We start from the raw sequence: 23,688 nt of genomic DNA on the forward strand, positions 1-23,688 counted from the left end.
CACCTCTACTACTGATATACCACATCATATTGAACAAGGTTTAATGATGTTTACGAATACAATTGCGGACAAGGTGAAGAAAAAGCAATACATTTTGTTTTACTATATTATATCACGGACCGACTGTTTTCTCATCATGCAACACGGCATAAATTCTATATACATTGAATTTCTTGTCTAAATGTCCGTCTGGTTACACACAAGTAGGCGATGTACCAAAATGCTGAAATCACATTCGTGCACACAGCCAACCGAAAGACACCACTTATTTCTGGTGTTTTGTAGCGTTCCAGACGTTGTAGGAATAGTTTCATCACGCTTGTTTTCTGCTCTCAGTAAAATATGATTCCACCATCGACCACAGGGTGGCATACGACCAACAGATATGGAGGAGAAACAGTAGCCTACTACTTCAACTTTGACTGATTTTATCAGGAAATAAGTGGACCAGGGACATGTCTGTGGAATGGTAATGGTTGACCAGGGCAATGTCTGTTGTCATGGTAATGGTTGACCAGAAAATGTCTGTTGTCATGGTAATGTTTGACCAGGGAAATGTCTGTTGTCAAGGTAATGGTTGACCAGGGAAATGTCTGTGGAATGGTTGACCAGGGCAATGTCTGTGGCATGGTAATGGTTGAGCAGGGCAATGACTGTGGCATGGTAATGGTTGACATTTTCTGTGGACTTAAATGACAAACTGTCCTATAAATGATTTAATAATCTAGCAAATAAAAGACCTCAATCCAGAAAACGTCATGAGGGCACAAAATGATCCATTCACAAGTAGGCCTTTTCCTTGACATTATCGGGACATGACAGGCATAATCACCAGTGCTACAATAACATATCACACACATCCGGGTTATCAGAAGACAAAAATGTATCTCTGAGGCCTTAGTTGACTTATAAACAGACCCTACATTCTATAGCCATTCATCTGATAAGAACATGTAAATGTTGACAAATGTCCCTCTCAACACGAAACTCAATAGAAGTGAGAGTTAAATGAAACACATGGAATTAAATATGTACCTTAATTGTTTTTAACATCAAGATCAGGGGAGAGCGCGAACGCAGTCCCCCACTACCAGAAATTATGCAATCGAGATTTCCACATTTGAGAAATTCGCAGGGGTCAGCACAGCCGGAGTGCAATGGCTGAGCCTCGCCCTGGGTGAACCGCCTTCTTGATCACGGTGTCTCCCTTGCCAGGTAAGTATGAGTTGTACACGTTGGTAGAGGAGCACTCCTTCCAGGACAAAGGTGTTTGACTCACGGTTACCACTTCTACTACTGATATACCACATCATATTGAACAAGGTTTAATGATGTTTACGAATACAATTGCGGACAAGGTGAAGAAAAAGCAATACATTTTGTTTTACTATATTATATCACGGACCGACTGTTTTCTCATCATGCAACACGGCATAAATTCTATATACATTGAATTTCTTGTCTAAATGTCCGTCTGGTTACACACAAGTAGGCGATGTACCAAAATGCTGAAATCACATTCGTGCACACAGCCAACCGAAAGACACCACTTATTTCTGGTGTTTTGTAGCGTTCCAGACGTTGTAGGAATAGTTTCATCACGCTTGTTTTCTGCTCTCAGTAAAATATGATTCCACCATCGACCACAGGGTGGCATACGACCAACAGATATGGAGGAGAAACAGTAGCCTACTACTTCAACTTTGACTGATTTTATCAGGAAATAAGTGGACCAGGGACATGTCTGTGGAATGGTAATGGTTGACCAGGGCAATGTCTGTGGCATGGTAATGGTTGACATTTTCTGTGGACTTAAATGACAAACTGTCCTATAAATGATTTAATAATCTAGCAAATAAAAGACCTCAATCCAGAAAACGTCATGAGGGCACAAAATGATCCATTCACAAGTAGGCCTTTTCCTTGACATTATCGGGACATGACAGGCATAATCACCAGTGCTACAATAACATATCACACACATCCGGGTTATCAGAAGACAAAAATGTATCTCTGAGGCCTTAGTTGACTTATAAACAGACCCTACATTCTATAGCCATTCATCTGATAAGAACATGTAAATGTTGACAAATGTCCCTCTCAACACGAAACTCAATAGAAGTGAGAGTTAAATGAAACACATGGAATTAAATATGTACCTTAATTGTTTTTAACATCAAGATCAGGGGAGAGCGCGAACGCAGTCCCCCACTACCAGAAATTATGCAATCGAGATTTCCACATTTGAGAAATTCGCAGGGGTCAGCACAGCCGGAGTGCAATGGCTGAGCCTGAGTTGTACACGTTGGTAGAGGAGCACTCCTTCCAGGACAAAGGTGTTTGACTCACGGTTACCACTTCTACTACTGATATACCACATCATATTGAACAAGGTTTAATGATGTTTACGAATACAATTGCGGACAAGGTGAAGAAAAAGCAATACATTTTGTTTTACTATATTATATCACGGACCGACTGTTTTCTCATCATGCAACACGGCATAAATTCTATATACATTGAATTTCTTGTCTAAATGTCCGTCTGGTTACACACAAGTAGGCGATGTACCAAAATGCTGAAATCACATTCGTGCACACAGCCAACCGAAAGACACCACTTATTTCTGGTGTTTTGTAGCGTTCCAGACGTTGTAGGAATAGTTTCATCACGCTTGTTTTCTGCTCTCAGTAAAATATGATTCCACCATCGACCACAGGGTGGCATACGACCAACAGATATGGAGGAGAAACAGTAGCCTACTACTTCAACTTTGACTGATTTTATCAGGAAATAAGTGGACCAGGGACATGTCTGTGGAATGGTAATGGTTGACCAGGGCAATGTCTGTTGTCATGGTAATGGTTGACCAGAAAATGTCTGTTGTCATGGTAATGTTTGACCAGGGAAATGTCTGTTGTCAAGGTAATGGTTGACCAGGGAAATGTCTGTGGAATGGTTGACCAGGGCAATGTCTGTGGCATGGTAATGGTTGAGCAGGGCAATGACTGTGGCATGGTAATGGTTGACATTTTCTGTGGACTTAAATGACAAACTGTCCTATAAATGATTTAATAATCTAGCAAATAAAAGACCTCAATCCAGAAAACGTCATGAGGGCACAAAATGATCCATTCACAAGTAGGCCTTTTCCTTGACATTATCGGGACATGACAGGCATAATCACCAGTGCTACAATAACATATCACACACATCCGGGTTATCAGAAGACAAAAATGTATCTCTGAGGCCTTAGTTGACTTATAAACAGACCCTACATTCTATAGCCATTCATCTGATAAGAACATGTAAATGTTGACAAATGTCCCTCTCAAAGTCCCCCACTACCAGAAATTATGCAATCGAGATTTCCACATTTGAGAAATTCGCAGGGGTCAGCACAGCCGGAGTGCAATGGCTGAGCCTCGCCCTGGGTGAACCGCCTTCTTGATCACGGTGTCTCCCTTGCCAGGTAAGTATGAGTTGTACACGTTGGTAGAGGAGCACTCCTTCCAGGACAAAGGTGTTTGACTCACGGTTACCACTTCTACTACTGATATACCACATCATATTGAACAAGGTTTAATGATGTTTACGAATACAATTGCGGACAAGGTGAAGAAAAAGCAATACATTTTGTTTTACTATATTATATCACGGACCGACTGTTTTCTCATCATGCAACACGGCATAAATTCTATATACATTGAATTTCTTGTCTAAATGTCCGTCTGGTTACACACAAGTAGGCGATGTACCAAAATGCTGAAATCACATTCGTGCACACAGCCAACCGAAAGACACCACTTATTTCTGGTGTAGCGTTCCAGACGTTGTAGGAATAGTTTCATCACGCTTGTTTTCTGTTCTCAGTCAAATATGATTCCACCATCGACCACAGGGTGGCATACGACCAACAGATATGGAGGAGAAACAGTAGCCTACTACTTCAACTTTGACTGATTTTATCAGGAAATAAGTGGACCAGGGACATGTCTGTGGAATGGTAATGGTTGACCATGGAAAAGTCTGTTGTCATGGTAATGGTTGACCAGAAAATGTCTGTTGTCATGGTAATGTTTGACCAGGGAAATGTCTGTTGTCAAGGTAATGGTTGACCAGGGAAATGTCTGTGGAATGGTTGACCAGGGCAATGTCTGTGGCATGGTAATGGTTGAGCAGGGCAATGACTGTGGCATGGTAATGGTTGACATTTTCTGTGGACTTAAATGACAAACTGTCCTATAAATGATTTAATAATCTAGCAAATAAAAGACCTCAATCCAGAAAACGTCATGAGGGCACAAAATGATCCATTCACAAGTAGGCCTTTTCCTTGACATTATCGGGACATGACAGGCATAATCACCAGTGCTACAATAACATATCACACACATCCGGGTTATCAGAAGACAAAAATGTATCTCTGAGGCCTTAGTTGACTTATAAACAGACCCTACATTCTATAGCCATTCATCTGATAAGAACATGTAAATGTTGACAAATGTCCCTCTCAACACGAAACTCAATAGAAGTGAGAGTTAAATGAAACACATGGAATTAAATATGTACCTTAATTGTTTTTAACATCAAGATCAGGGGAGAGCGCGAACGCAGTCCCCCACTACCAGAAATTATGCAATCGAGATTTCCACATTTGAGAAATTCGCAGGGGTCAGCACAGCCGGAGTGCAATGGCTGAGCCTCGCCCTGGGTGAACCGCCTTCTTGATCACGGTGTCTCCCTTGCCAGGTAAGTATGAGTTGTACACGTTGGTAGAGGAGCACTCCTTCCAGGACAAAGGTGTTTGACTCACGGTTACCACTTCTACTACTGATATACCACATCATATTGAACAAGGTTTAATGATGTTTACGAATACAATTGCGGACAAGGTGAAGAAAAAGCAATACATTTTGTTTTACTATATTATATCACGGACCGACTGTTTTCTCATCATGCAACACGGCATAAATTCTATATACATTGAATTTCTTGTCTAAATGTCCGTCTGGTTACACACAAGTAGGCGATGTACCAAAATGCTGAAATCACATTCGTGCACACAGCCAACCGAAAGACACCACTTATTTCTGGTGTTTTGTAGCGTTCCAGACGTTGTAGGAATAGTTTCATCACGCTTGTTTTCTGCTCTCAGTAAAATATGATTCCACCATCGACCACAGGGTGGCATACGACCAACAGATATGGAGGAGAAACAGTAGCCTACTACTTCAACTTTGACTGATTTTATCAGGAAATAAGTGGACCAGGGACATGTCTGTGGAATGGTAATGGTTGACCAGGGCAATGTCTGTTGTCATGGTAATGGTTGACCAGAAAATGTCTGTTGTCATGGTAATGTTTGACCAGGGAAATGTCTGTTGTCAAGGTAATGGTTGACCAGGGAAATGTCTGTGGAATGGTTGACCAGGGCAATGTCTGTGGCATGGTAATGGTTGAGCAGGGCAATGACTGTGGCATGGTAATGGTTGACATTTTCTGTGGACTTAAATGACAAACTGTCCTATAAATGATTTAATAATCTAGCAAATAAAAGACCTCAATCCAGAAAACGTCATGAGGGCACAAAATGATCCATTCACAAGTAGGCCTTTTCCTTGACATTATCGGGACATGACAGGCATAATCACCAGTGCTACAATAACATATCACACACATCCGGGTTATCAGAAGACAAAAATGTATCTCTGAGGCCTTAGTTGACTTATAAACAGACCCTACATTCTATAGCCATTCATCTGATAAGAACATGTAAATGTTGACAAATGTCCCTCTCAAAGTCCCCCACTACCAGAAATTATGCAATCGAGATTTCCACATTTGAGAAATTCGCAGGGGTCAGCACAGCCGGAGTGCAATGGCTGAGCCTCGCCCTGGGTGAACCGCCTTCTTGATCACGGTGTCTCCCTTGCCAGGTAAGTATGAGTTGTACACGTTGGTAGAGGAGCACTCCTTCCAGGACAAAGGTGTTTGACTCACGGTTACCACTTCTACTACTGATATACCACATCATATTGAACAAGGTTTAATGATGTTTACGAATACAATTGCGGACAAGGTGAAGAAAAAGCAATACATTTTGTTTTACTATATTATATCACGGACCGACTGTTTTCTCATCATGCAACACGGCATAAATTCTATATACATTGAATTTCTTGTCTAAATGTCCGTCTGGTTACACACAAGTAGGCGATGTACCAAAATGCTGAAATCACATTCGTGCACACAGCCAACCGAAAGACACCACTTATTTCTGGTGTAGCGTTCCAGACGTTGTAGGAATAGTTTCATCACGCTTGTTTTCTGTTCTCAGTCAAATATGATTCCACCATCGACCACAGGGTGGCATACGACCAACAGATATGGAGGAGAAACAGTAGCCTACTACTTCAACTTTGACTGATTTTATCAGGAAATAAGTGGACCAGGGACATGTCTGTGGAATGGTAATGGTTGACCATGGAAAAGTCTGTTGTCATGGTAATGGTTGACCAGAAAATGTCTGTTGTCATGGTAATGTTTGACCAGGGAAATGTCTGTTGTCAAGGTAATGGTTGACCAGGGAAATGTCTGTGGAATGGTTGACCAGGGCAATGTCTGTGGCATGGTAATGGTTGAGCAGGGCAATGACTGTGGCATGGTAATGGTTGACATTTTCTGTGGACTTAAATGACAAACTGTCCTATAAATGATTTAATAATCTAGCAAATAAAAGACCTCAATCCAGAAAACGTCATGAGGGCACAAAATGATCCATTCACAAGTAGGCCTTTTCCTTGACATTATCGGGACATGACAGGCATAATCACCAGTGCTACAATAACATATCACACACATCCGGGTTATCAGAAGACAAAAATGTATCTCTGAGGCCTTAGTTGACTTATAAACAGACCCTACATTCTATAGCCATTCATCTGATAAGAACATGTAAATGTTGACAAATGTCCCTCTCAAAGTCTCCCACTACCAGAAATTATGCAATCGAGATTTCCACATTTGAGAAATTCGCAGGGGTCAGCACAGCCGGAGTGCAATGGCTGAGCCTCGCCCTGGGTGAACCGACTTCTTGATCACGGTGTCTCCCTTGCCAGGTAAGTATGAGTTGTACACGTTGGTAGAGGAGCACTCCTTCCAGGACAAAGGTGTTTGACTCACGGTTACCACCTCTACTACTGATATACCACATCATATTGAACAAGGTTTAATGATGTTTACGAATACAATTGCGGACAAGGTGAAGAAAAAGCAATACATTTTGTTTTACTATATTATATCACGGACCGACTGTTTTCTCATCATGCAACACGGCATAAATTCTATATACATTGAATTTCTTGTCTAAATGTCCGTCTGGTTACACACAAGTAGGCGATGTACCAAAATGCTGAAATCACATTCGTGCACACAGCCAACCGAAAGACACCACTTATTTCTGGTGTTTTGTAGCGTTCCAGACGTTGTAGGAATAGTTTCATCACGCTTGTTTTCTGTTCTCAGTCAAATATGATTCCACCATCGACCACAGGGTGGCATACGACCAACAGATATGGAGGAGAAACAGTAGCCTACTACTTCAACTTTGACTGATTTTATCAGGAAATAAGTGGACCAGGGACATGTCTGTGGAATGGTAATGGTTGACCATGGAAAAGTCTGTTGTCATGGTAATGGTTGACCAGAAAATGTCTGTTGTCATGGTAATGTTTGACCAGGGAAATGTCTGTTGTCAAGGTAATGGTTGACCAGGGAAATGTCTGTGGAATGGTTGACCAGGGCAATGTCTGTGGCATGGTAATGGTTGAGCAGGGCAATGACTGTGGCATGGTAATGGTTGACATTTTCTGTGGACTTAAATGACAAACTGTCCTATAAATGATTTAATAATCTAGCAAATAAAAGACCTCAATCCAGAAAACGTCATGAGGGCACAAAATGATCCATTCACAAGTAGGCCTTTTCCTTGACATTATCGGGACATGACAGGCATAATCACCAGTGCTACAATAACATATCACACACATCCGGGTTATCAGAAGACAAAAATGTATCTCTGAGGCCTTAGTTGACTTATAAACAGACCCTACATTCTATAGCCGTTCATCTGATAAGAACATGTAAATGTTGACAAATGTCCCTCTCAACACGAAACTCAATAGAAGTGAGAGTTAAATGAAACACATGGAATTAAATATGTACCTTAATTGTTTTTAACATCAAGATCAGGGGAGAGCGCGAACGCAGTCCCACACTACCAGAAATTATGCAATCGAGATTTCCACATTTGAGAAATTCGCAGGGGTCAGCACAGCCGGAGTGCAATGGCTGAGCCTCGCCCTGGGTGAACCGCCTTCTTGATCACGGTGTCTCCCTTGCCAGGTAAGTATGAGTTGTACACGTTGGTAGAGGAGCACTCCTTCCAGGACAAAGGTGTTTGACTCACGGTTACCACTTCTACTACTGATATACCACATCATATTGAACAAGGTTTAATGATGTTTACGAATACAATTGCGGACAAGGTGAAGAAAAAGCAATACATTTTGTTTTACTATATTATATCACGGACCGCCTGTTTTCTCATCATGCAACACGGCATAAATTCTATATACATTGAATTTCTTGTCTAAATGTCCGTCTGGTTACACACAAGTAGGCGATGTACCAAAATGCTGAAATCACATTCGTGCACACAGCCAACCGAAAGACACCACTTATTTCTGGTGTTTTGTAGCGTTCCAGACGTTGTAGGAATAGTTTCATCACGCTTGTTTTCTGTTCTCAGTCAAATATGATTCCACCATCGACCACAGGGTGGCATACGACCAACAGATATGGAGGAGAAACAGTAGCCTACTACTTCAACTTTGACTGATTTTATCAGGAAATAAGTGGACCAGGGACATGTCTGTGGAATGGTAATGGTTGACCATGGAAAAGTCTGTTGTCATGGTAATGGTTGACCAGAAAATGTCTGTTGTCATGGTAATGTTTGACCAGGGAAATGTCTGTTGTCAAGGTAATGGTTGACCAGGGAAATGTCTGTGGAATGGTTGACCAGGGCAATGTCTGTGGCATGGTAATGGTTGAGCAGGGCAATGACTGTGGCATGGTAATGGTTGACATTTTCTGTGGACTTAAATGACAAACTGTCCTATAAATGATTTAATAATCTAGCAAATAAAAGACCTCAATCCAGAAAACGTCATGAGGGCACAAAATGATCCATTCACAAGTAGGCCTTTTCCTTGACATTATCGGGACATGACAGGCATAATCACCAGTGCTACAATAACATATCACACACATCCGGGTTATCAGAAGACAAAAATGTATCTCTGAGGCCTTAGTTGACTTATAAACAGACCCTACATTCTATAGCCATTCATCTGATAAGAACATGTAAATGTTGACAAATGTCCCTCTCAACACGAAACTCAATAGAAGTGAGAGTTAAATGAAACACATGGAATTAAATATGTACCTTAATTGTTTTTAACATCAAGATCAGGGGAGAGCGCGAACGCAGTCCCCCACTACCAGAAATTATGCAATCGAGATTTCCACATTTGAGAAATTCGCAGGGGTCAGCACAGCCGGAGTGCAATGGCTGAGCCTCGCCCTGGGTGAACCGCCTTCTTGATCACGGTGTCTCCCTTGCCAGGTAAGTATGAGTTGTACACATCGGTAGAGGAAGAGTCATTCCAGGACAAAGGTGTTTGACTCACGGTTACCACTTCTACTACTGATAATACCTCATCATATTGAACAAGGTTTAATGACGTTTACGAATACAATTGCGGACAAGGTGAAGAAAAAGCAATACATTTTGTTTTACTATGTTATATCACGGTCCGACTGTTTTCCCATCATGCAACACGGTAGAAATTCTATATACATTGAATTTCTTGTCTAAATGTCAGTCTGGTTACACACAAGTAGGCGATGTAGCATAATGCTGAAAATACATTCGTGCACACAGCCAACCGAAAGACACCACTTATTTCTGGTGTTTTGTAGCGTTCCAGACGTTGTAGGAATAGTTCCATCACGCTTGTTTTCTACTCTCAGTAAAATATGATTCCACCATCGACCACAGGGTGGCATACGACCAACAGATATGGAGGAGAAACAGTAGCCTACTACTTCAACTTTGACTGATTTTATCAGGAAATAAGTGGACCAGGGACATGTCTGTGGAATGGTAATGGTTGACCAGGGAAATGTCTGTTGTCATGGTAATGGTTGACCAGAAAATGGCTGTTGTCATGGTAATGTTTGACCAGGGAAATGTCTGTTGTCAAGGTAATGGTTGACCAGGGAAATGTCTGTGGAATGGTTGACCAGGGAAATGTCTGTGGCATGGTAATGGTTGACCAGGGCAATGACTGTGGCATGGTAATGGTTGACATTTTCTGTGGACTTAAATGACAAACTGTCCTATAAATGATTTAATAATCTAGCAAATAAAAGACCTCAATCCAGAAAACGTCATGAGGGCACAAAATGATCCATTCACAAGTAGGCCTTTTCCTTGACATTATCGGGACATGACAGGCATAATCACCAGTGCTACAATAACATATCACACACATCCGGGTTATCAGAAGACAAAAATGTATCTCTGAGGCCTTAGTTGACTTATAAACAGACCCTACATTCTATAGCCATTCATCTGATAAGAACATGTAAATGTTGACAAATGTCCCTCTCAACACGAAACTCAATAGAAGTGAGAGTTAAATGAAACACATGGAATTAAATATGTACCTTAATTGTTTTTAACATCAAGATCAGGGGAGAGCGCGAACGCAGTCCCCCACTACCAGAAATTATGCAATCGAGATTTCCACATTTGAGAAATTCGCAGGGGTCAGCACAGCCGGAGTGCAATGGCTGAGCCTCGCCCTGGGTGAACCGCCTTCTTGATCACGGTGTCTCCCTTGCCAGGTAAGTATGAGTTGTACACGTTGGTAGAGGAGCACTCCTTCCAGGACAAAGGTGTTTGACTCACGGTTACCACTTCTACTACTGATAATACCTCATCATATTGAACAAGGTTTAATGACGTTTACGAATAGAGTTGCGGACAAGGCGAAGAAAAAGCAATACATTTTGTTTTACTATGTTATATCACGGTCCGACTGTTTTCCCATCATGCAACACGGTAGAAATTCTATATACATTGTATTTTTTGTCTAAATGTTGGTCTGGTTACACACAAGTAGGCGATGTACCAAAATGCTGAAATCACTTTCGTGCACACAGCCAACCGAAAGACACCACTTATTTCTGGTGTTTTGTAGCGTTCCAGACGTTGTAGGAATAGTTTCATCACGCTTGTTTTCTGCTCTCAGTAAAATATGATTCCACCATCGACCACAGGGTGGCATACGACCAACAGATACGGAGGAGAAACAGTAGCCTACTACATCATCAACAAGACACGGTCGTAGCTACAATGGTTGGTTTTTAATTCATTGTTTTATTTCACCAGGTAGGCCAGTTGGGAACAAGTTCTCATTTTCAAACTGCGACCTGGCCAAGAATAAAGCAAAGCAGTGCGACAAAAACAACAACACAGAGTTACACGTAAACAAACATAGTCAATAACACAGTAGAACATCAAAATAGAAAGATCTATGTACAGTGACATGGCCATACTCGTATTTGTAATTGTATCTGTAAATTGACAGGATGATACTCGCGATCGGGATGCGCCGAGGTGTGTTTGTTTGTGGGCAGCTACATTTGCTATCAATCAATCAAATCAGAATATGCATTAGCGTTTCATCTTTATCCCTACCCCTTGCCCTCTTGTGAGATATAATGCACATTGATAGCAAACGTCCTCGTCGTGTGGTTTGTATCATAGCAGCAGACAGCAGCAATCTAAATGATAATCTATGATCAGACCAAAAACATGCGAGGTTTGTTGTCGTGCATAAGAACAGTCATTAGCCGTGGTATATTGGCCATATACCACACCCCTTGGGGTTAATTCGATAATTGGATTTAGAAAAAAAAGAACTGGAATACATTTCCTCGTATAATGTTGTTCCTCTTTGAATGCGATTTAACTGCGAAGAAAAACATTCAAAATAAAAGTCCTCGTCAAAACTTCCCGTTCCATGGCTACTACTACTTCCGGGTCAGCTTCGCTCCATGCAATGACATTGTAACCAAATATTTACGAAAGTCAAATACGGGGTGTGTGTCTGTGCACGTTTTTTGCTATTCATGCTATGAATTTGTACCAGACATTTACGAAATCTATACGGGGAGTGTGTCTGTGCCAGTTGTTGCTATACATGCTCTGAAAGACAAAGTTGACCGACATAGTTTTACAATATGACACCAATGTCTACGGGATTCACAGATGAGCGACAGGGCGAAGCACAGGTAAACACGTAACAGTAAGCTGCTCCAGTAACTAAGCTACTGTTCCCTAGCTACCCTCATCTGTCACTCGCAGTCATTTAACATGCTTACTGCTACTAGCAAGTTGTAGGCTAACTAGCTAACGTTTTCTATGCACTCGAATTCTTGACAACAACAAAAAACACAAACCGGTTACGTCAATGAATATCTATTGATAAAATCAATCAAGGTTCGTTTTTGGGACAGCTAACCTGTGTGTCTGTGTGTGTGTGTTTGTATAGAGTCCTGTAGGAATGGATTATATCCCCACAGAAGATGAGAGGAGAGTCTTCAGAGAATGCAACCAGGAGAGTTTCTGGTACAGATGTAAGTTACCATGGGTAACACAAGACGAACAAAATAGCAATAGATTTTACAGGAGTCTATATTTTTTACAGGAGTCTGTGTTTTTACAAGAGTCTGTTTGACAGGGGTCTACATTTTTACAGGAGTCTGTGTTTTACAAGAGTCTGTGTTTTACAGGAGTCTGTATTTGACAGGAGTCTGTGTTTTACAGGAGTCTATATTTTTACAGGAGTCTGTGTTTTACAGGAGTCTGTATTTGACAGAGGTCTGTGTTTTACAGGAGTCTATATTTTTACAGGAGTCAGTGTTTTACAGGAGTCTGTATTTGACAGGAGTCTGTTTGACAGGAGTCTGTGTTTTACAGGAGTCTGTTTGACAGGAGTCTGTGTTTTACAGGAGTCTGTATTTGACAGGAGTCTGTTTGACAGGAGTCTGTGTTTTACAGGAGTCTATATTTTTACAGGAGTCTGTTTGACAGGAGTCTGTGTTTTTACAGGAGTCTGTGTTTTTACAGGAGTCTGTATTTGACAGGAGTCTATATTTTTACAGGAGTCTATATTTTTACAGTAGTCTGTTTTACAGGAGTCTATATTTTTAGAGGAGTCTGTGTTTTACAGGAGTCTGTATTTGACAGGAGTCTATATTTTTACAGGAGTCTGTTTGACAGGAGTCTATTTTTACAGGAGTCTGTTTTACAAGAGTCTGTATTTGACAGGAGTCTATATTTTTACAGGAGTCTATATTTTTACAGGAGTCTGTTTGACAGGAGTCTGTGTTTTACAGGAGTCTGTGTTTTTACAGGAGTCTGTATTTGACAGGAGTCTGTATTTGACAGGAGTCTATATTTTTACAGGAGTCTATATTTTTACAGGAGTCTATATTTTTACAGGAGTCTGTATTTTTACAGGAGTCAGGTTCATGTTCAATATATCATTCCTTCTATGTACAGGTATTGGTGCACACGTGATTCTAACCTGGTTTCTCCCCTCCCTTCCTACAGCCGTGCCTTTCTCAGTGGTCAGCATGCTTGTCACTCAAGGCCTCATCCATAGAGGTAGGCCCACCTCCCATTTCCATCATCACTATATCTTAGTGTATGATAGTGTATGATCTAGGAGAGCATCTCAATACTCTGATATAGAATAGTAGCTTCCGGTTAGAGATACCTTAATGACAAGTAGCGTCCAAGATGATAGTGTATGATCTAGGAGAGCATCTCAATACTCTGATATAGAATAGTAGCTTCCGGTTAGAGATACCTTTATGACAAGTGGCGTCCAAGATGATAGTGCAGAGACGGCAGCCAAAAAGATTGAGGTGTTTTCTGCAGAACACAGGAGAGTCAGTCTTGATATCACTAGTCCAATTCATGGTAGAAAAGGCAAGTGTTGACCAGGTGGGCATCAAGACCGACTCTCCTGTGTTCCTTCCTGTCTTAACCCTGGTGACATCAAGATCGACTCTCCTGTGTTCCTTCCTGTCTTAACCCTGGTGACATCAAGACTGACTCTCCTGTGTTCCTTCCTGTCTTAACCCTGGTGACATCAAGACCGACTCTCCTGTGTTCCTTCTTGTCTTAACCCTGGTGACATCAAGACTGACTCTCGTGTGTTCCTTCCTGTCTTAACCCTGGTGACATCAAGACCGACTCTCGTGTGTTCCTTCCTGTCTTAACCCTGGTGACATCAAGACCGACTCTCCTGTGTTCCTTCCTATCTTAACCCTGGTGACATCAAGACTGACTCTCCTGTGTTCCTTCCTGTGTTTTAGGAGCTCTGACGTTGTCGTCCAGGTTTGGATCTCTCCCTAAAGTGGCCTGTGAGTTCACTGAACACAGATGTTTGTGTATAAAAAAAGTGTGTGCGCATTGTTATTATGAGATTGTAATACAGATGTGTGTCCCCAGTTGCAGGGCTGTGTGGCTACCTGGCAGGGAAGATGTCGTACATGAAACATTGTCAGGAGAAGTTCAAGAGGCTGGAGCACTCCCCTCTGGGAGAAGCACTGAGACAGAGGACCAGACCCAACGCACAGTCAGTAACACACACACACACATACATTCACTCACTCACTCACTCACACACACACACACACACACACACACACACACACACACACACACACACACACACACACACTCTCCTCTTCTCTCTCAGGTCGTCTCAGGGCCCCCAGTCAGAGATGAGTGACCCCGACCAGGTGACCTTTGACCCCATGTTCCAGGCCTCTGACCCCCAGAGCCAGGTACACACACACATTTCAATACTTTCTTTGAATCCACCCATCAAATGTATATAAAAAATGGATCCAAACATTTCAAAGTTCCCTGTATGCATGGCAACCAACAGTACAGGAAGCACCTCCTTCTCCAAACAGCTAGGCTGCCCACGACAGCTGAAACAGAGCAGTACCTAGACAACTAGTCTCCTTGTCCAAACAGCTAGGCTGCCCACGACAGCTGAAACAGAGCAGTACCTAGACAACTAGTCTCCTTGTCCAAACAGCTAGGCTGCCCACGACAGCTGAAACAGAGCAGTACCTAGACAACTAGTCTCCTTGTCCAAACAGCTAGGCTGCCCACGACAGCTGAAACAGAGCAGTACCTAGACAACTAGTCTCCTTGTCCAAACAGCTAGGCTGCCCACGACAGCTGAAACAGAGCAGTACCTAGACAACTAGTCTCCTTGTCCAAACAGCTAGGCTGCCCACGACAGCTGAAACAGAGCAGTACCTAGACAACTAGTCTCCTTGTCCAAACAGCTAGGCTGCCCACGACAGCTGAAACAGAGCAGTACCTAGACAACTAGTCTCCTTGTCCAAACAGCTAGGCTGCCCACGACAGCTGAAACAGAGCAGTACCTAGACAACTAGTCTCCTTGTCCAAACAGCTAGGCTGCCCACGACAGCTGAAACAGAGCAGTACCTAGACAACTAGTCTCCTTGTCCAAACAGCTAGGCTGCCCACGACAGCTGAAACAGAGCAGTACCTAGACAACTAGTCTCCTTGTCCAAACAGCTAGGCTGCCCACGACAGCTGAAACAGAGCAGTACCTAGACAACTAGTCTCCTTGTCCAAACAGCTAGGCTGCCCACGACAGCTGAAACAGAGCAGTACCTAGACAACTAGTCTCCTTGTCCAAACAGCTAGGCTGCCCACGACAGCTGAAACAGAGCAGTACCTAGACAACTGGTCTCCTTGTACAGTGCCTTGCGAAAGTATTCGGGCCCCCTTGAACTTTGCGACCTTTTGCCACATTTCAAGCTTCAAACATAAAGATATAAAACTGTATTTTTTGTGAAGAATCAACAACAAGTGGGACACAATCATGAAGTAGAACAACATTTATTGGATATTTCAAACTTTTTTAACAAATCAAAAACGGAAAAATTGGGCGTGCAAAATTATTCAGCCCCTTTACTTTCAGTGCAGCAAACTCTCTCCAGAAGTTCAGTGAGGATCTCTGAATGATCCAATGTTGACCTAAATGACTAATGATGATAAATACAATCCACCTGTGTGTAATCAAGTCTCCGTATAAATGCAACTGCACTGTGATAGTCTCAGAGGTCCGTTAAAAGCGCAGAGAGCATCATGAAGAACAAGGAACACACCAGGCAGGTCCGAGATACTGTTGTGAAGAAGTTTAAAGCCGGATTTGGATACAAAAAGATTTCCCAAGCTTTAAACATCCCAAGGAGCACTGTGCAAGCGATAATATTGAAATGGAAGGAGTATCAGACCACTGCAAATCTACCAAGACCTGGCCGTCTCTCTAAACTTTCAGCTCATACAAGGAGAAGACTGATCAGAGATGCAGCCAAGAGGCCCATGATCACTCTGGATGAACTGCAGAGATCTACAGCTGAGGTGGGAGACTCTGTCCATAGGACAACAATCAGTCGTATATTGCACAAATCTGGCCTTTATGGAAGAGTGGCAAGAAGAAAGCCATTTCTTAAAGATATCCATAAAAAGTGTCGTTTAAAGTTTGCCACAAGCCACCTGGGAGACACACCAAACATGTGGAAGAAGGTGCTCTGGTCAGATGAAACCAAAATTGAACTTTTTGGCAACAATGCAAAACGTTATGTTTGGCGTAAAAGCAACACAGCTCATCACCCTGAACACACCATCCCCACTGTCAAACATGGTGGTGGCAGCATCATGGTTTGGGCCTGCTTTTCTTCAGCAGGGACAGGGAAGATGGTTAAAATTGATGGGAAGATGGATGGAGCCAAATACAGGACCATTCTGGAAGAAAACCTGATGGAGTCTGCAAAAGACCTGAGACTGGGACGGAGATTTGTCTTCCAACAAGATAATGATCCAAAACATAAAGCAAAATCTACAATGGAATGGTTCAAAAATAAACATATCCAGGTGTTAGAATGGCCAAGTCAAAGTCCAGACCTGAATCCAATCGAGAATCTGTGGAAAGAACTGAAAACTGCTGTTCACAAATGCTCTCCATCCAACCTCACTGAGCTCGAGCTGTTTTGCAAGGAGGAATGGGAAAAAATGTTAGTCTCTCGATGTGCAAAACTGATAGAGACATACCCCAAGCGACTTACAGCTGTAATCGCAGCAAAAGGTGGCACTACAAAGTATTAACTTAAGGGGGCTGAATCATTTTGCACGCCCAATTTTTCAGTTTTTGATTTGTTAAAAAAGTTTGAAATATCCAATAAATGTCGTTCCACTTCATGATTGTGTCCCACTTGTTCTTGATTCTTCACAAAAAAATACAGTTTTATATCTTTATGTTTGAAGCCTGAAATGTGGCAAAAGGTCGCAAAGTTCAAGGGGGCCGAATACTTTCGCAAGGCACTGTAAAAGTGAGAATGTCCTCGTCAACGGCAGCATTCTGGTACATGGAATGAGAGACAGAGTGGTCAGTACTGTCCAGAGCAGTGAGTTCCCCCTGCAGCCTCAGGCCAGTCTAGTGTTGTAGTAGCTGGGAGACAGAGTGGTCAACACAGTCTCAGTCTAGTGTTGTAGTAGCTGGGAGACAGAGTGGTCAACACAGCCTCAGTCTAGTGTTGTAGTAGCTGGGAGACAGAGTGGTCAACACAGTCTCAGTCTAGTGTTGTAGTAGCTGGGAGACAGAGTGGTCAACACAGTCTCAGTCTAGTGTTGTAGTAGCTGGGAGACAAGAGTGGTCAACACAGCCTCAGTCTAGTGTTGTAGTAGCTGGGAGACAAGAGTGGTCAACACAGCCTCAGTCTAGTGTTGTAGTAGCTGGGAGACAGAGTGGTCAACACAGTCTCAGTCTAGTGTTGTAGTAGCTGGGAGACAGAGTGGTCAACACAGTCTCAGTCTAGTGTTGTAGTCGCTGCATCCGTCTGATACCGAGGAGTGTTGTCCTGGATGTACGATGAGCTTCTGCAACAACACTTGCAGTCTGACCACAACTGCATCCGAGGCCGTCACTGGCTCAGTTTTACATATCAGTCCGTGTCCAACCTGATCTCCAGTCAGTGTTCTGTGTAAAGTGTTCCCGTTTTGATTGTGTGTGTCAGGTCCCACCCAACGCCAGAGACTATGGATACAGTGACGCCCCCACCGCGGCACAGACCAGCCGCACCGCTGCAGACATCGACTACAACATGCCAGGTAACCGTGGCAGCAAGTAGTAACCTAACTACAGTTGTTAACCATGACAACCCTCCAACGGTATCCTCCTAGTTATAACTGCCTGATTTAACCTCAGTCTGACCCCCCCCCCCCTCCACCTCTCCTCCTGCAGCTCAACCTCTGACCTCTGACCTGTATATCTTGAATGTCTGTCCCCTGCAGCCCAGGGTCGTTTTCACTAGGAACCGAGCCGGGAAGGGGGCAGGGTGAAGTTGGCCCTAGACACTGATCTTAGGTCAGTTGCATCCCCCCCCCCCCCCCCTGCCCCTCCACTAGTGGTTAAAGTTACCATTGGGGGGGATGAGGAAGCTGATCCTAGATCTGCACCATAGACTTAGATAGATGACATAATTTGCATCTATCCCATTGTGGCGTCTGGGGGCACGAGCAGCACCATTAAGGCCATCTCTAGGTTGAAGTAGTCCATTTTCTACTATTTAAACAGAGTTGGTAAACCAACTGAAAGGGAGCATACTGCCCCCTGGAGGGTGTTGTCTGAACAGGAATAAAGTCTAGGTAGGTGATTACTGCCCCCTGGAGGGTGTTGTATGAACAGGAATAAAGTCAAGGTAGGTGATTTACTGCCCCCTGGAGGGTGTTGTCTGAACAGGAATAAAGTCTAGGTTGGTGATTTACTGCCCCCTGGAGGGTGTTGTCTGAACAGGAATAACATCTAGGTTGGTGATTTACTGCCCCCTGGAGGGTGTTGTCTGAACAGGAATAGTCTAGGTAGGTGATTTACTGCCCCCTGGAGGGTGTTGTCTGAACAGGAATAAAGTCAAGGTAGGTGATTTACAGCCCCCTGGAGGGTGTTGTCTGAACAGGAAAAGTCTAGGTAGGTGATTTACTGCCCCCCTGGAGGGTGTTGTCTGAACAGGAATAAAGTCTAGGTAGGTGATTTACTGCCCCCCCTGGAGGGTGTTGTCTGAACAGGAATAAAGTCTAGGTAGGTGATTTACTGCCCCCCTGGAGGGTGTTGTCTGAACAGGAAAAGTCTAGGTAGGTGATTTACTGCCCCCTGGAGGGTGTTGTCTGAACAGGAATAGTCTAGGTAGGTGATTTACTGCCCCCTGGAGGGTGTTGTCTGAACAGGAATAAAGTCTAGGTAGGTGATTTACTGCCCCCCTGGAGGGTGTTGTCTGAACAGGAATAAAGTCTAGGTAGGTGATTTACTGCCCCCCCTGGAGGGTGTTGTCTGAACAGGAATAAAGTCTAGGTAGGTGATTTACTGCCCCCCTGGAGGGTGTTGTCTGAACAGGAATAAAGTCTAGGTAGGTGATTTACTGCCCCCCCTGGAGGGTGTTGTCTGAACAGGAATAAAGTCTAGGTAGGTGATTTACTGCCCCCCTGGAGGGTGTTGTCTGAACAGGAAAAGTCTAGGTAGGTGATTTACTGCCCCCTGGAGGGTGTTGTCTGAACAGGAATAGTCTAGGTAGGTGATTTACTGCCCCCTGGAGGGTGTTGTCTGAACAGGAATAAAGTCTAGGTAGGTGATTACTGCCCCCTGGAGGGTGTTGTCTGAACAGGAATAAAGTCTAGGTAGGTGATTTACTGCCCCCTGGAGTTATGGAATGTTTTTTTCACAAGTAGATCATTCATTGGTTGATCCCTCCTCATGACCTGGATGGAATGGTGTCATCTTTCCTTTAACTCACCCATAGGAAGTCCCGCTCAGTTGACTACTTCAGAATGGTGGAAGTCCTCAATGACAATGTCCATGTTAAAACAGGTTATTTTCCAAGTAGATATCTATCTACACTGAACAAAAAATATATATTTTTAAAAACGCAACAATTTCTGAGTTTACTGTTCATATAAAGAAATCAGTTTAATTGATATATATTCATTAGGCCATAATCTATGGGTTTCACAGGACTGGGAATACAGATATCTTTAAAAAATATATATTTTTAATGTAGGGGCTTGGATCAGAAAACCACTCACTATCTGGTGTGACCACCATTTCAAATCAAATATTTATTTATATAGCCCTTCGTACATCAGCTGATATCTCAAAGTCTGGTGTACGCAGGTCGTGTTCTTTTTCCTGACCTGTCACCTCTGACCCCTGAAGCCCAGTCGTTCCAATATAACGAGGAGCCCAGGAGGAAGCCAATCATGTACGAGGACTTCTAACCTTTACCCTCTAACCTCTGCCCCCCCCCCCCTCCAGCCCAGTCGTTCCTGGATGACGAGGAGCCCAGGAGGAAGCCAATCATGTACGAGGACCTAAGGAACAAGAACCGAGAAACCTATGAGGTCACGCTTACCCAGAAGGCTGAGACGCTGCTCAAACCAGAGTCTGACCGGCCAGGGAGGACCGCCCCCAAGAAGGACTGTGAGTTAGTGGATGTGTGCCAAATGCCACCCTATTCCCTATATAGTGCACTACTTTAGACCAGAGCTCTATTCCCTATATAGTGCACTACTTTAGCCCAGAGCCCTATTCCCTATATAGTGTACTACTTTAGACCAGAGCCATATTCCCTATATAGTGCACTACTTTAGACCAGAGCCCTATTCCCTATATAGTGCACTACTTTAGACCACAACCCTATGGAACCCTATTCCCTATATAGTGCACTACTTTAAACCAGAGCCCTATTCCCTATATAGTGCACTACTTTAGACCACAACCCTATGGAACCCTATTCCCTATATAGTGCACTACTTTAGACCAGAACCCTATTCCCTATATAGTGCACTACTTTAGACCAGAACCCTATTCCCTATATAGTGCACTACTTTAGACCAGAGCCCTATTCCCTATATAGTGCACTACTTTAGACCAGAACCCTATTCCCTATATAGTGCACTACTTTAGACCAGAGCCCTATTCCCTATATAGTGCACTACTTTAGACCACAACCCTATGGAACCCTATTCCCTATATAGTGCACTACTTTAGACCAGAGCCCTATTCCCTATATAGTGCACTACTTTAGACCACAACCCTATGGAACCCTATTCCCTATATAGTGCACTACTTTAGACCAGAACCCTATTCACTATATAGTGCACTACTTTAGACCAGAACCCTATTCCCTATATAGTGCACTACTTTAGACCAGAGCCATATTCCCTATGGAGTGCACTACTTTAAACCAGAGCCCTATTCCCTATATAGTACACTACTTTAGACCAGAGCCCTATTCCCTATATAGTGCACTACTTTAGACCAGAGCCCTATGGCACCCTATTCCCTATATAGTGCACTACTTTAGACCAGAGCCCTATTCCCTATGGAGTGCACTACTTTAGACCAGAGCCCTATTCCCTATATAGTACACTACTTTAGACCAGAGCCCTATTCCCTATATAGTGCACTACTTTAGACCAGAGCCCTATTCCCTATATAGTGCACTACTTTAGACCACAACCCTATGGAACGCTATTCCCTATATAGTGCACTACTTTAGACCAGAGCCCTATGGCACCCGATCCCTTATATAGTGCACTACTTTAGACCAGAGCCCTATTCCCTATGGAGTGCACTACTTTAAACCAGAGCCCTATTCCCTATATAGTACACTACTTTAGACCAGAGCCCTATTCCCTATATAGTGCACTACTTTAGACCAGAGCCCTATGGCACCCTATTCCCTATATAGTGCACTACTTTAGACCAGAGCCCTATTCCCTATGGAGTGCACTACTTTAGACCAGAGCCCTATTCCCTATATAGTACACTACTTTAGACCAGAGCCCTATTCCCTATATAGTGCACTACTTTAGACCAGAGCCCTATTCCCTATATAGTGCACTACTTTAGACCACAACCCTATGGAACGCTATTCCCTATATAGTGCACTACTTTAGACCAGAGCCCTATTCCCTATATAGTACACTACTTTAGACCAGAGCCCTATTCCCTATATAGTGCACTACTTTAGACCAGAGCCCTATTCCCTATATAGTGCACTACTTTAGACCACAACCCTATGGAACCCTATTCCCTATATAGTGCACTACTTTAGACCAGAGTCCTATGGCACCCTATTCCCTATATAGTGCACTACTTTAGACCAGAGCCCTATGGCACCCTATTCCCTATATAGTGCACTACTTTAGACCAGAGCCCTATGGCACCTTATTCCCTCCTATTCCCTATATAGTGCACTACTATAGACCAGAGCCCTATGGCACCCTATTCCCTATATAGTGCACTACTATAGACCAGAGCCCTATGGCACCCTATTCCCTATATAGTGCACTACTTTAGACCACAACCCTATGGAACCCTATTCCCTATATAGTACACTACTTTAGACAGGAGTCCTATGGCACCCTATTCCCTATATAGTACACTACTTTAGACCAGAGCCCTAATGGTGTTTATCATCCCTTCATCCTCTCCTCTCTTTTAGCAGGGAAGAAGAACGTCTACGGAGACAGCTTGGAGGAGTGAGTCTCTCCATCTGTTATCACTGACAGTGCTGATTGGACTACAATACCCACAACCCCCTTGTGGTTGCTTTGCTATTATTTACGTCTCAATTTATGAATGTATGGGATAATCTCAATTGCATTTCCTTGATTCCTTGCGTCCTCTCTCCTCAAAACCCATTGGATGAGGAGGTCAGGAGGTCAGCAGGTAGCCTAGTGGTTAAGAGCGTTGGGCCAGTAACCAAAAGGTTGCTGGTTCAAATCACCGAACCAACTAGGTGAGAAAAATAAAAAAAATCAGTCGACGTGCCCTTGAGCAAGGCAATTAACCACAATTGCTCCTGTAAATTGCTCTCGATAAGCGTCTGCTAAATTACTTAAATATATTTTTTAAATTAGGGCCTCCCCCCTCCTTGCTAGGAATCAAGGAAATTAGATTCTCCCATTTGTCTGTCTGATTCTGTCTTTTGAAAACATGTCAATAAACCCAATTGGTTTTGAAATTGCATACCGTTGTCTTTTTGTGTGTCTGTCAATCAGAGAATGATAAGAGGCCTCTCTATTGGCCAAATGGCCTTTCCACTTCATTGGCTGATACCTCCTGTGTTTTTTTTTGTTATCAATGATAACAGGTAATCATTCACAGGGTCATACTTATGAATCATTCTGAAAGAGAGACATCTTTCACCTTGTTAAACAAGCAGGTATTTGTGTGGTAATAACCAGACTTTTTTTTCTCCCCCCAACAGACATTATTGACAAATGTATTCCAGTAAGTTGTGACATTTTTTTTTACCTTTATTTAACTTGGCAAGTCAGTTAAGAACAAATTATTATTTTCAATGACGGACTAGGAACAGTGGGTTAACTGCCTGTTCAGGGGCAGAACGACAGATTTGTACCTTGTCAGCTCG

At 43.0% G+C, this 23,688-nt stretch overlaps 1 protein-coding gene and 9 non-coding genes across 13 annotated transcripts; 1 reads left to right on the forward strand and 9 right to left on the reverse strand.

Moving 5' to 3' along the window:
* Nucleotides 1-1,059: 1,059 nt before the first annotated feature.
* LOC116373105 (U1 spliceosomal RNA) lies at nucleotides 1,060-1,223 on the reverse strand. Its single transcript, XR_004209504.1, has one exon. It is a non-coding gene; the product is annotated as a U1 spliceosomal RNA (small nuclear RNA).
* Nucleotides 1,224-2,183: 960 nt separating this feature from the next.
* On the reverse strand, nucleotides 2,184-2,340 carry LOC116373127 (U1 spliceosomal RNA). The gene has a single exon (XR_004209525.1). It is a non-coding gene; the product is annotated as a U1 spliceosomal RNA (small nuclear RNA).
* A 979-nt stretch (nucleotides 2,341-3,319) lies between these two features.
* Nucleotides 3,320-3,480, reverse strand: LOC116373122 (U1 spliceosomal RNA). Its single transcript, XR_004209520.1, has one exon. It is a non-coding gene; the product is annotated as a U1 spliceosomal RNA (small nuclear RNA).
* A 1,116-nt stretch (nucleotides 3,481-4,596) lies between these two features.
* Nucleotides 4,597-4,760, reverse strand: LOC116373107 (U1 spliceosomal RNA). Its single transcript, XR_004209506.1, has one exon. It is a non-coding gene; the product is annotated as a U1 spliceosomal RNA (small nuclear RNA).
* A 1,026-nt stretch (nucleotides 4,761-5,786) lies between these two features.
* LOC116373123 (U1 spliceosomal RNA) lies at nucleotides 5,787-5,947 on the reverse strand. The gene has a single exon (XR_004209521.1). It is a non-coding gene; the product is annotated as a U1 spliceosomal RNA (small nuclear RNA).
* A 1,021-nt stretch (nucleotides 5,948-6,968) lies between these two features.
* LOC116373124 (U1 spliceosomal RNA) lies at nucleotides 6,969-7,129 on the reverse strand. Its single transcript, XR_004209522.1, has one exon. It is a non-coding gene; the product is annotated as a U1 spliceosomal RNA (small nuclear RNA).
* Nucleotides 7,130-8,250: 1,121 nt separating this feature from the next.
* Nucleotides 8,251-8,414, reverse strand: LOC116373114 (U1 spliceosomal RNA). The gene has a single exon (XR_004209513.1). It is a non-coding gene; the product is annotated as a U1 spliceosomal RNA (small nuclear RNA).
* Nucleotides 8,415-9,535: 1,121 nt separating this feature from the next.
* On the reverse strand, nucleotides 9,536-9,699 carry LOC116373108 (U1 spliceosomal RNA). The gene has a single exon (XR_004209507.1). It is a non-coding gene; the product is annotated as a U1 spliceosomal RNA (small nuclear RNA).
* A 1,122-nt stretch (nucleotides 9,700-10,821) lies between these two features.
* On the reverse strand, nucleotides 10,822-10,985 carry LOC116373109 (U1 spliceosomal RNA). Its single transcript, XR_004209508.1, has one exon. It is a non-coding gene; the product is annotated as a U1 spliceosomal RNA (small nuclear RNA).
* Nucleotides 10,986-12,163: 1,178 nt separating this feature from the next.
* LOC116373093 (OCIA domain-containing protein 1) lies at nucleotides 12,164-23,282 on the forward strand. 4 transcript variants are annotated; one of them, XM_031821843.1, is made up of 9 exons: nucleotides 12,164-12,429; nucleotides 12,690-12,774; nucleotides 13,754-13,807; nucleotides 14,524-14,571; nucleotides 14,660-14,786; nucleotides 14,910-14,997; nucleotides 18,274-18,367; nucleotides 20,562-20,726; nucleotides 22,756-23,277. In XM_031821843.1, exons 1-9 carry the CDS (start codon nucleotides 12,379-12,381, stop codon nucleotides 22,794-22,796), a joined length of 753 nt encoding a protein of 250 aa, XP_031677703.1. In that variant the 5' UTR covers nucleotides 12,164-12,378; the 3' UTR covers nucleotides 22,797-23,277. The 4 variants fall into 4 exon arrangements, with proteins under 4 accessions (XP_031677703.1, XP_031677701.1, XP_031677702.1 ...); XM_031821842.1 differs by having other exon boundaries at nucleotides 12,166-12,429; nucleotides 14,666-14,786; XM_031821844.1 differs by having other exon boundaries at nucleotides 12,167-12,429; nucleotides 22,759-23,282.
* Nucleotides 23,283-23,688: the final 406 nt, after the last annotated feature.

Source organism: Oncorhynchus kisutch, unplaced genomic scaffold (assembly GCF_002021735.2).
Source record: "Oncorhynchus kisutch isolate 150728-3 unplaced genomic scaffold, Okis_V2 scaffold4019, whole genome shotgun sequence".
Lineage (NCBI taxonomy): Eukaryota > Metazoa > Chordata > Actinopteri > Salmoniformes > Salmonidae > Oncorhynchus > Oncorhynchus kisutch.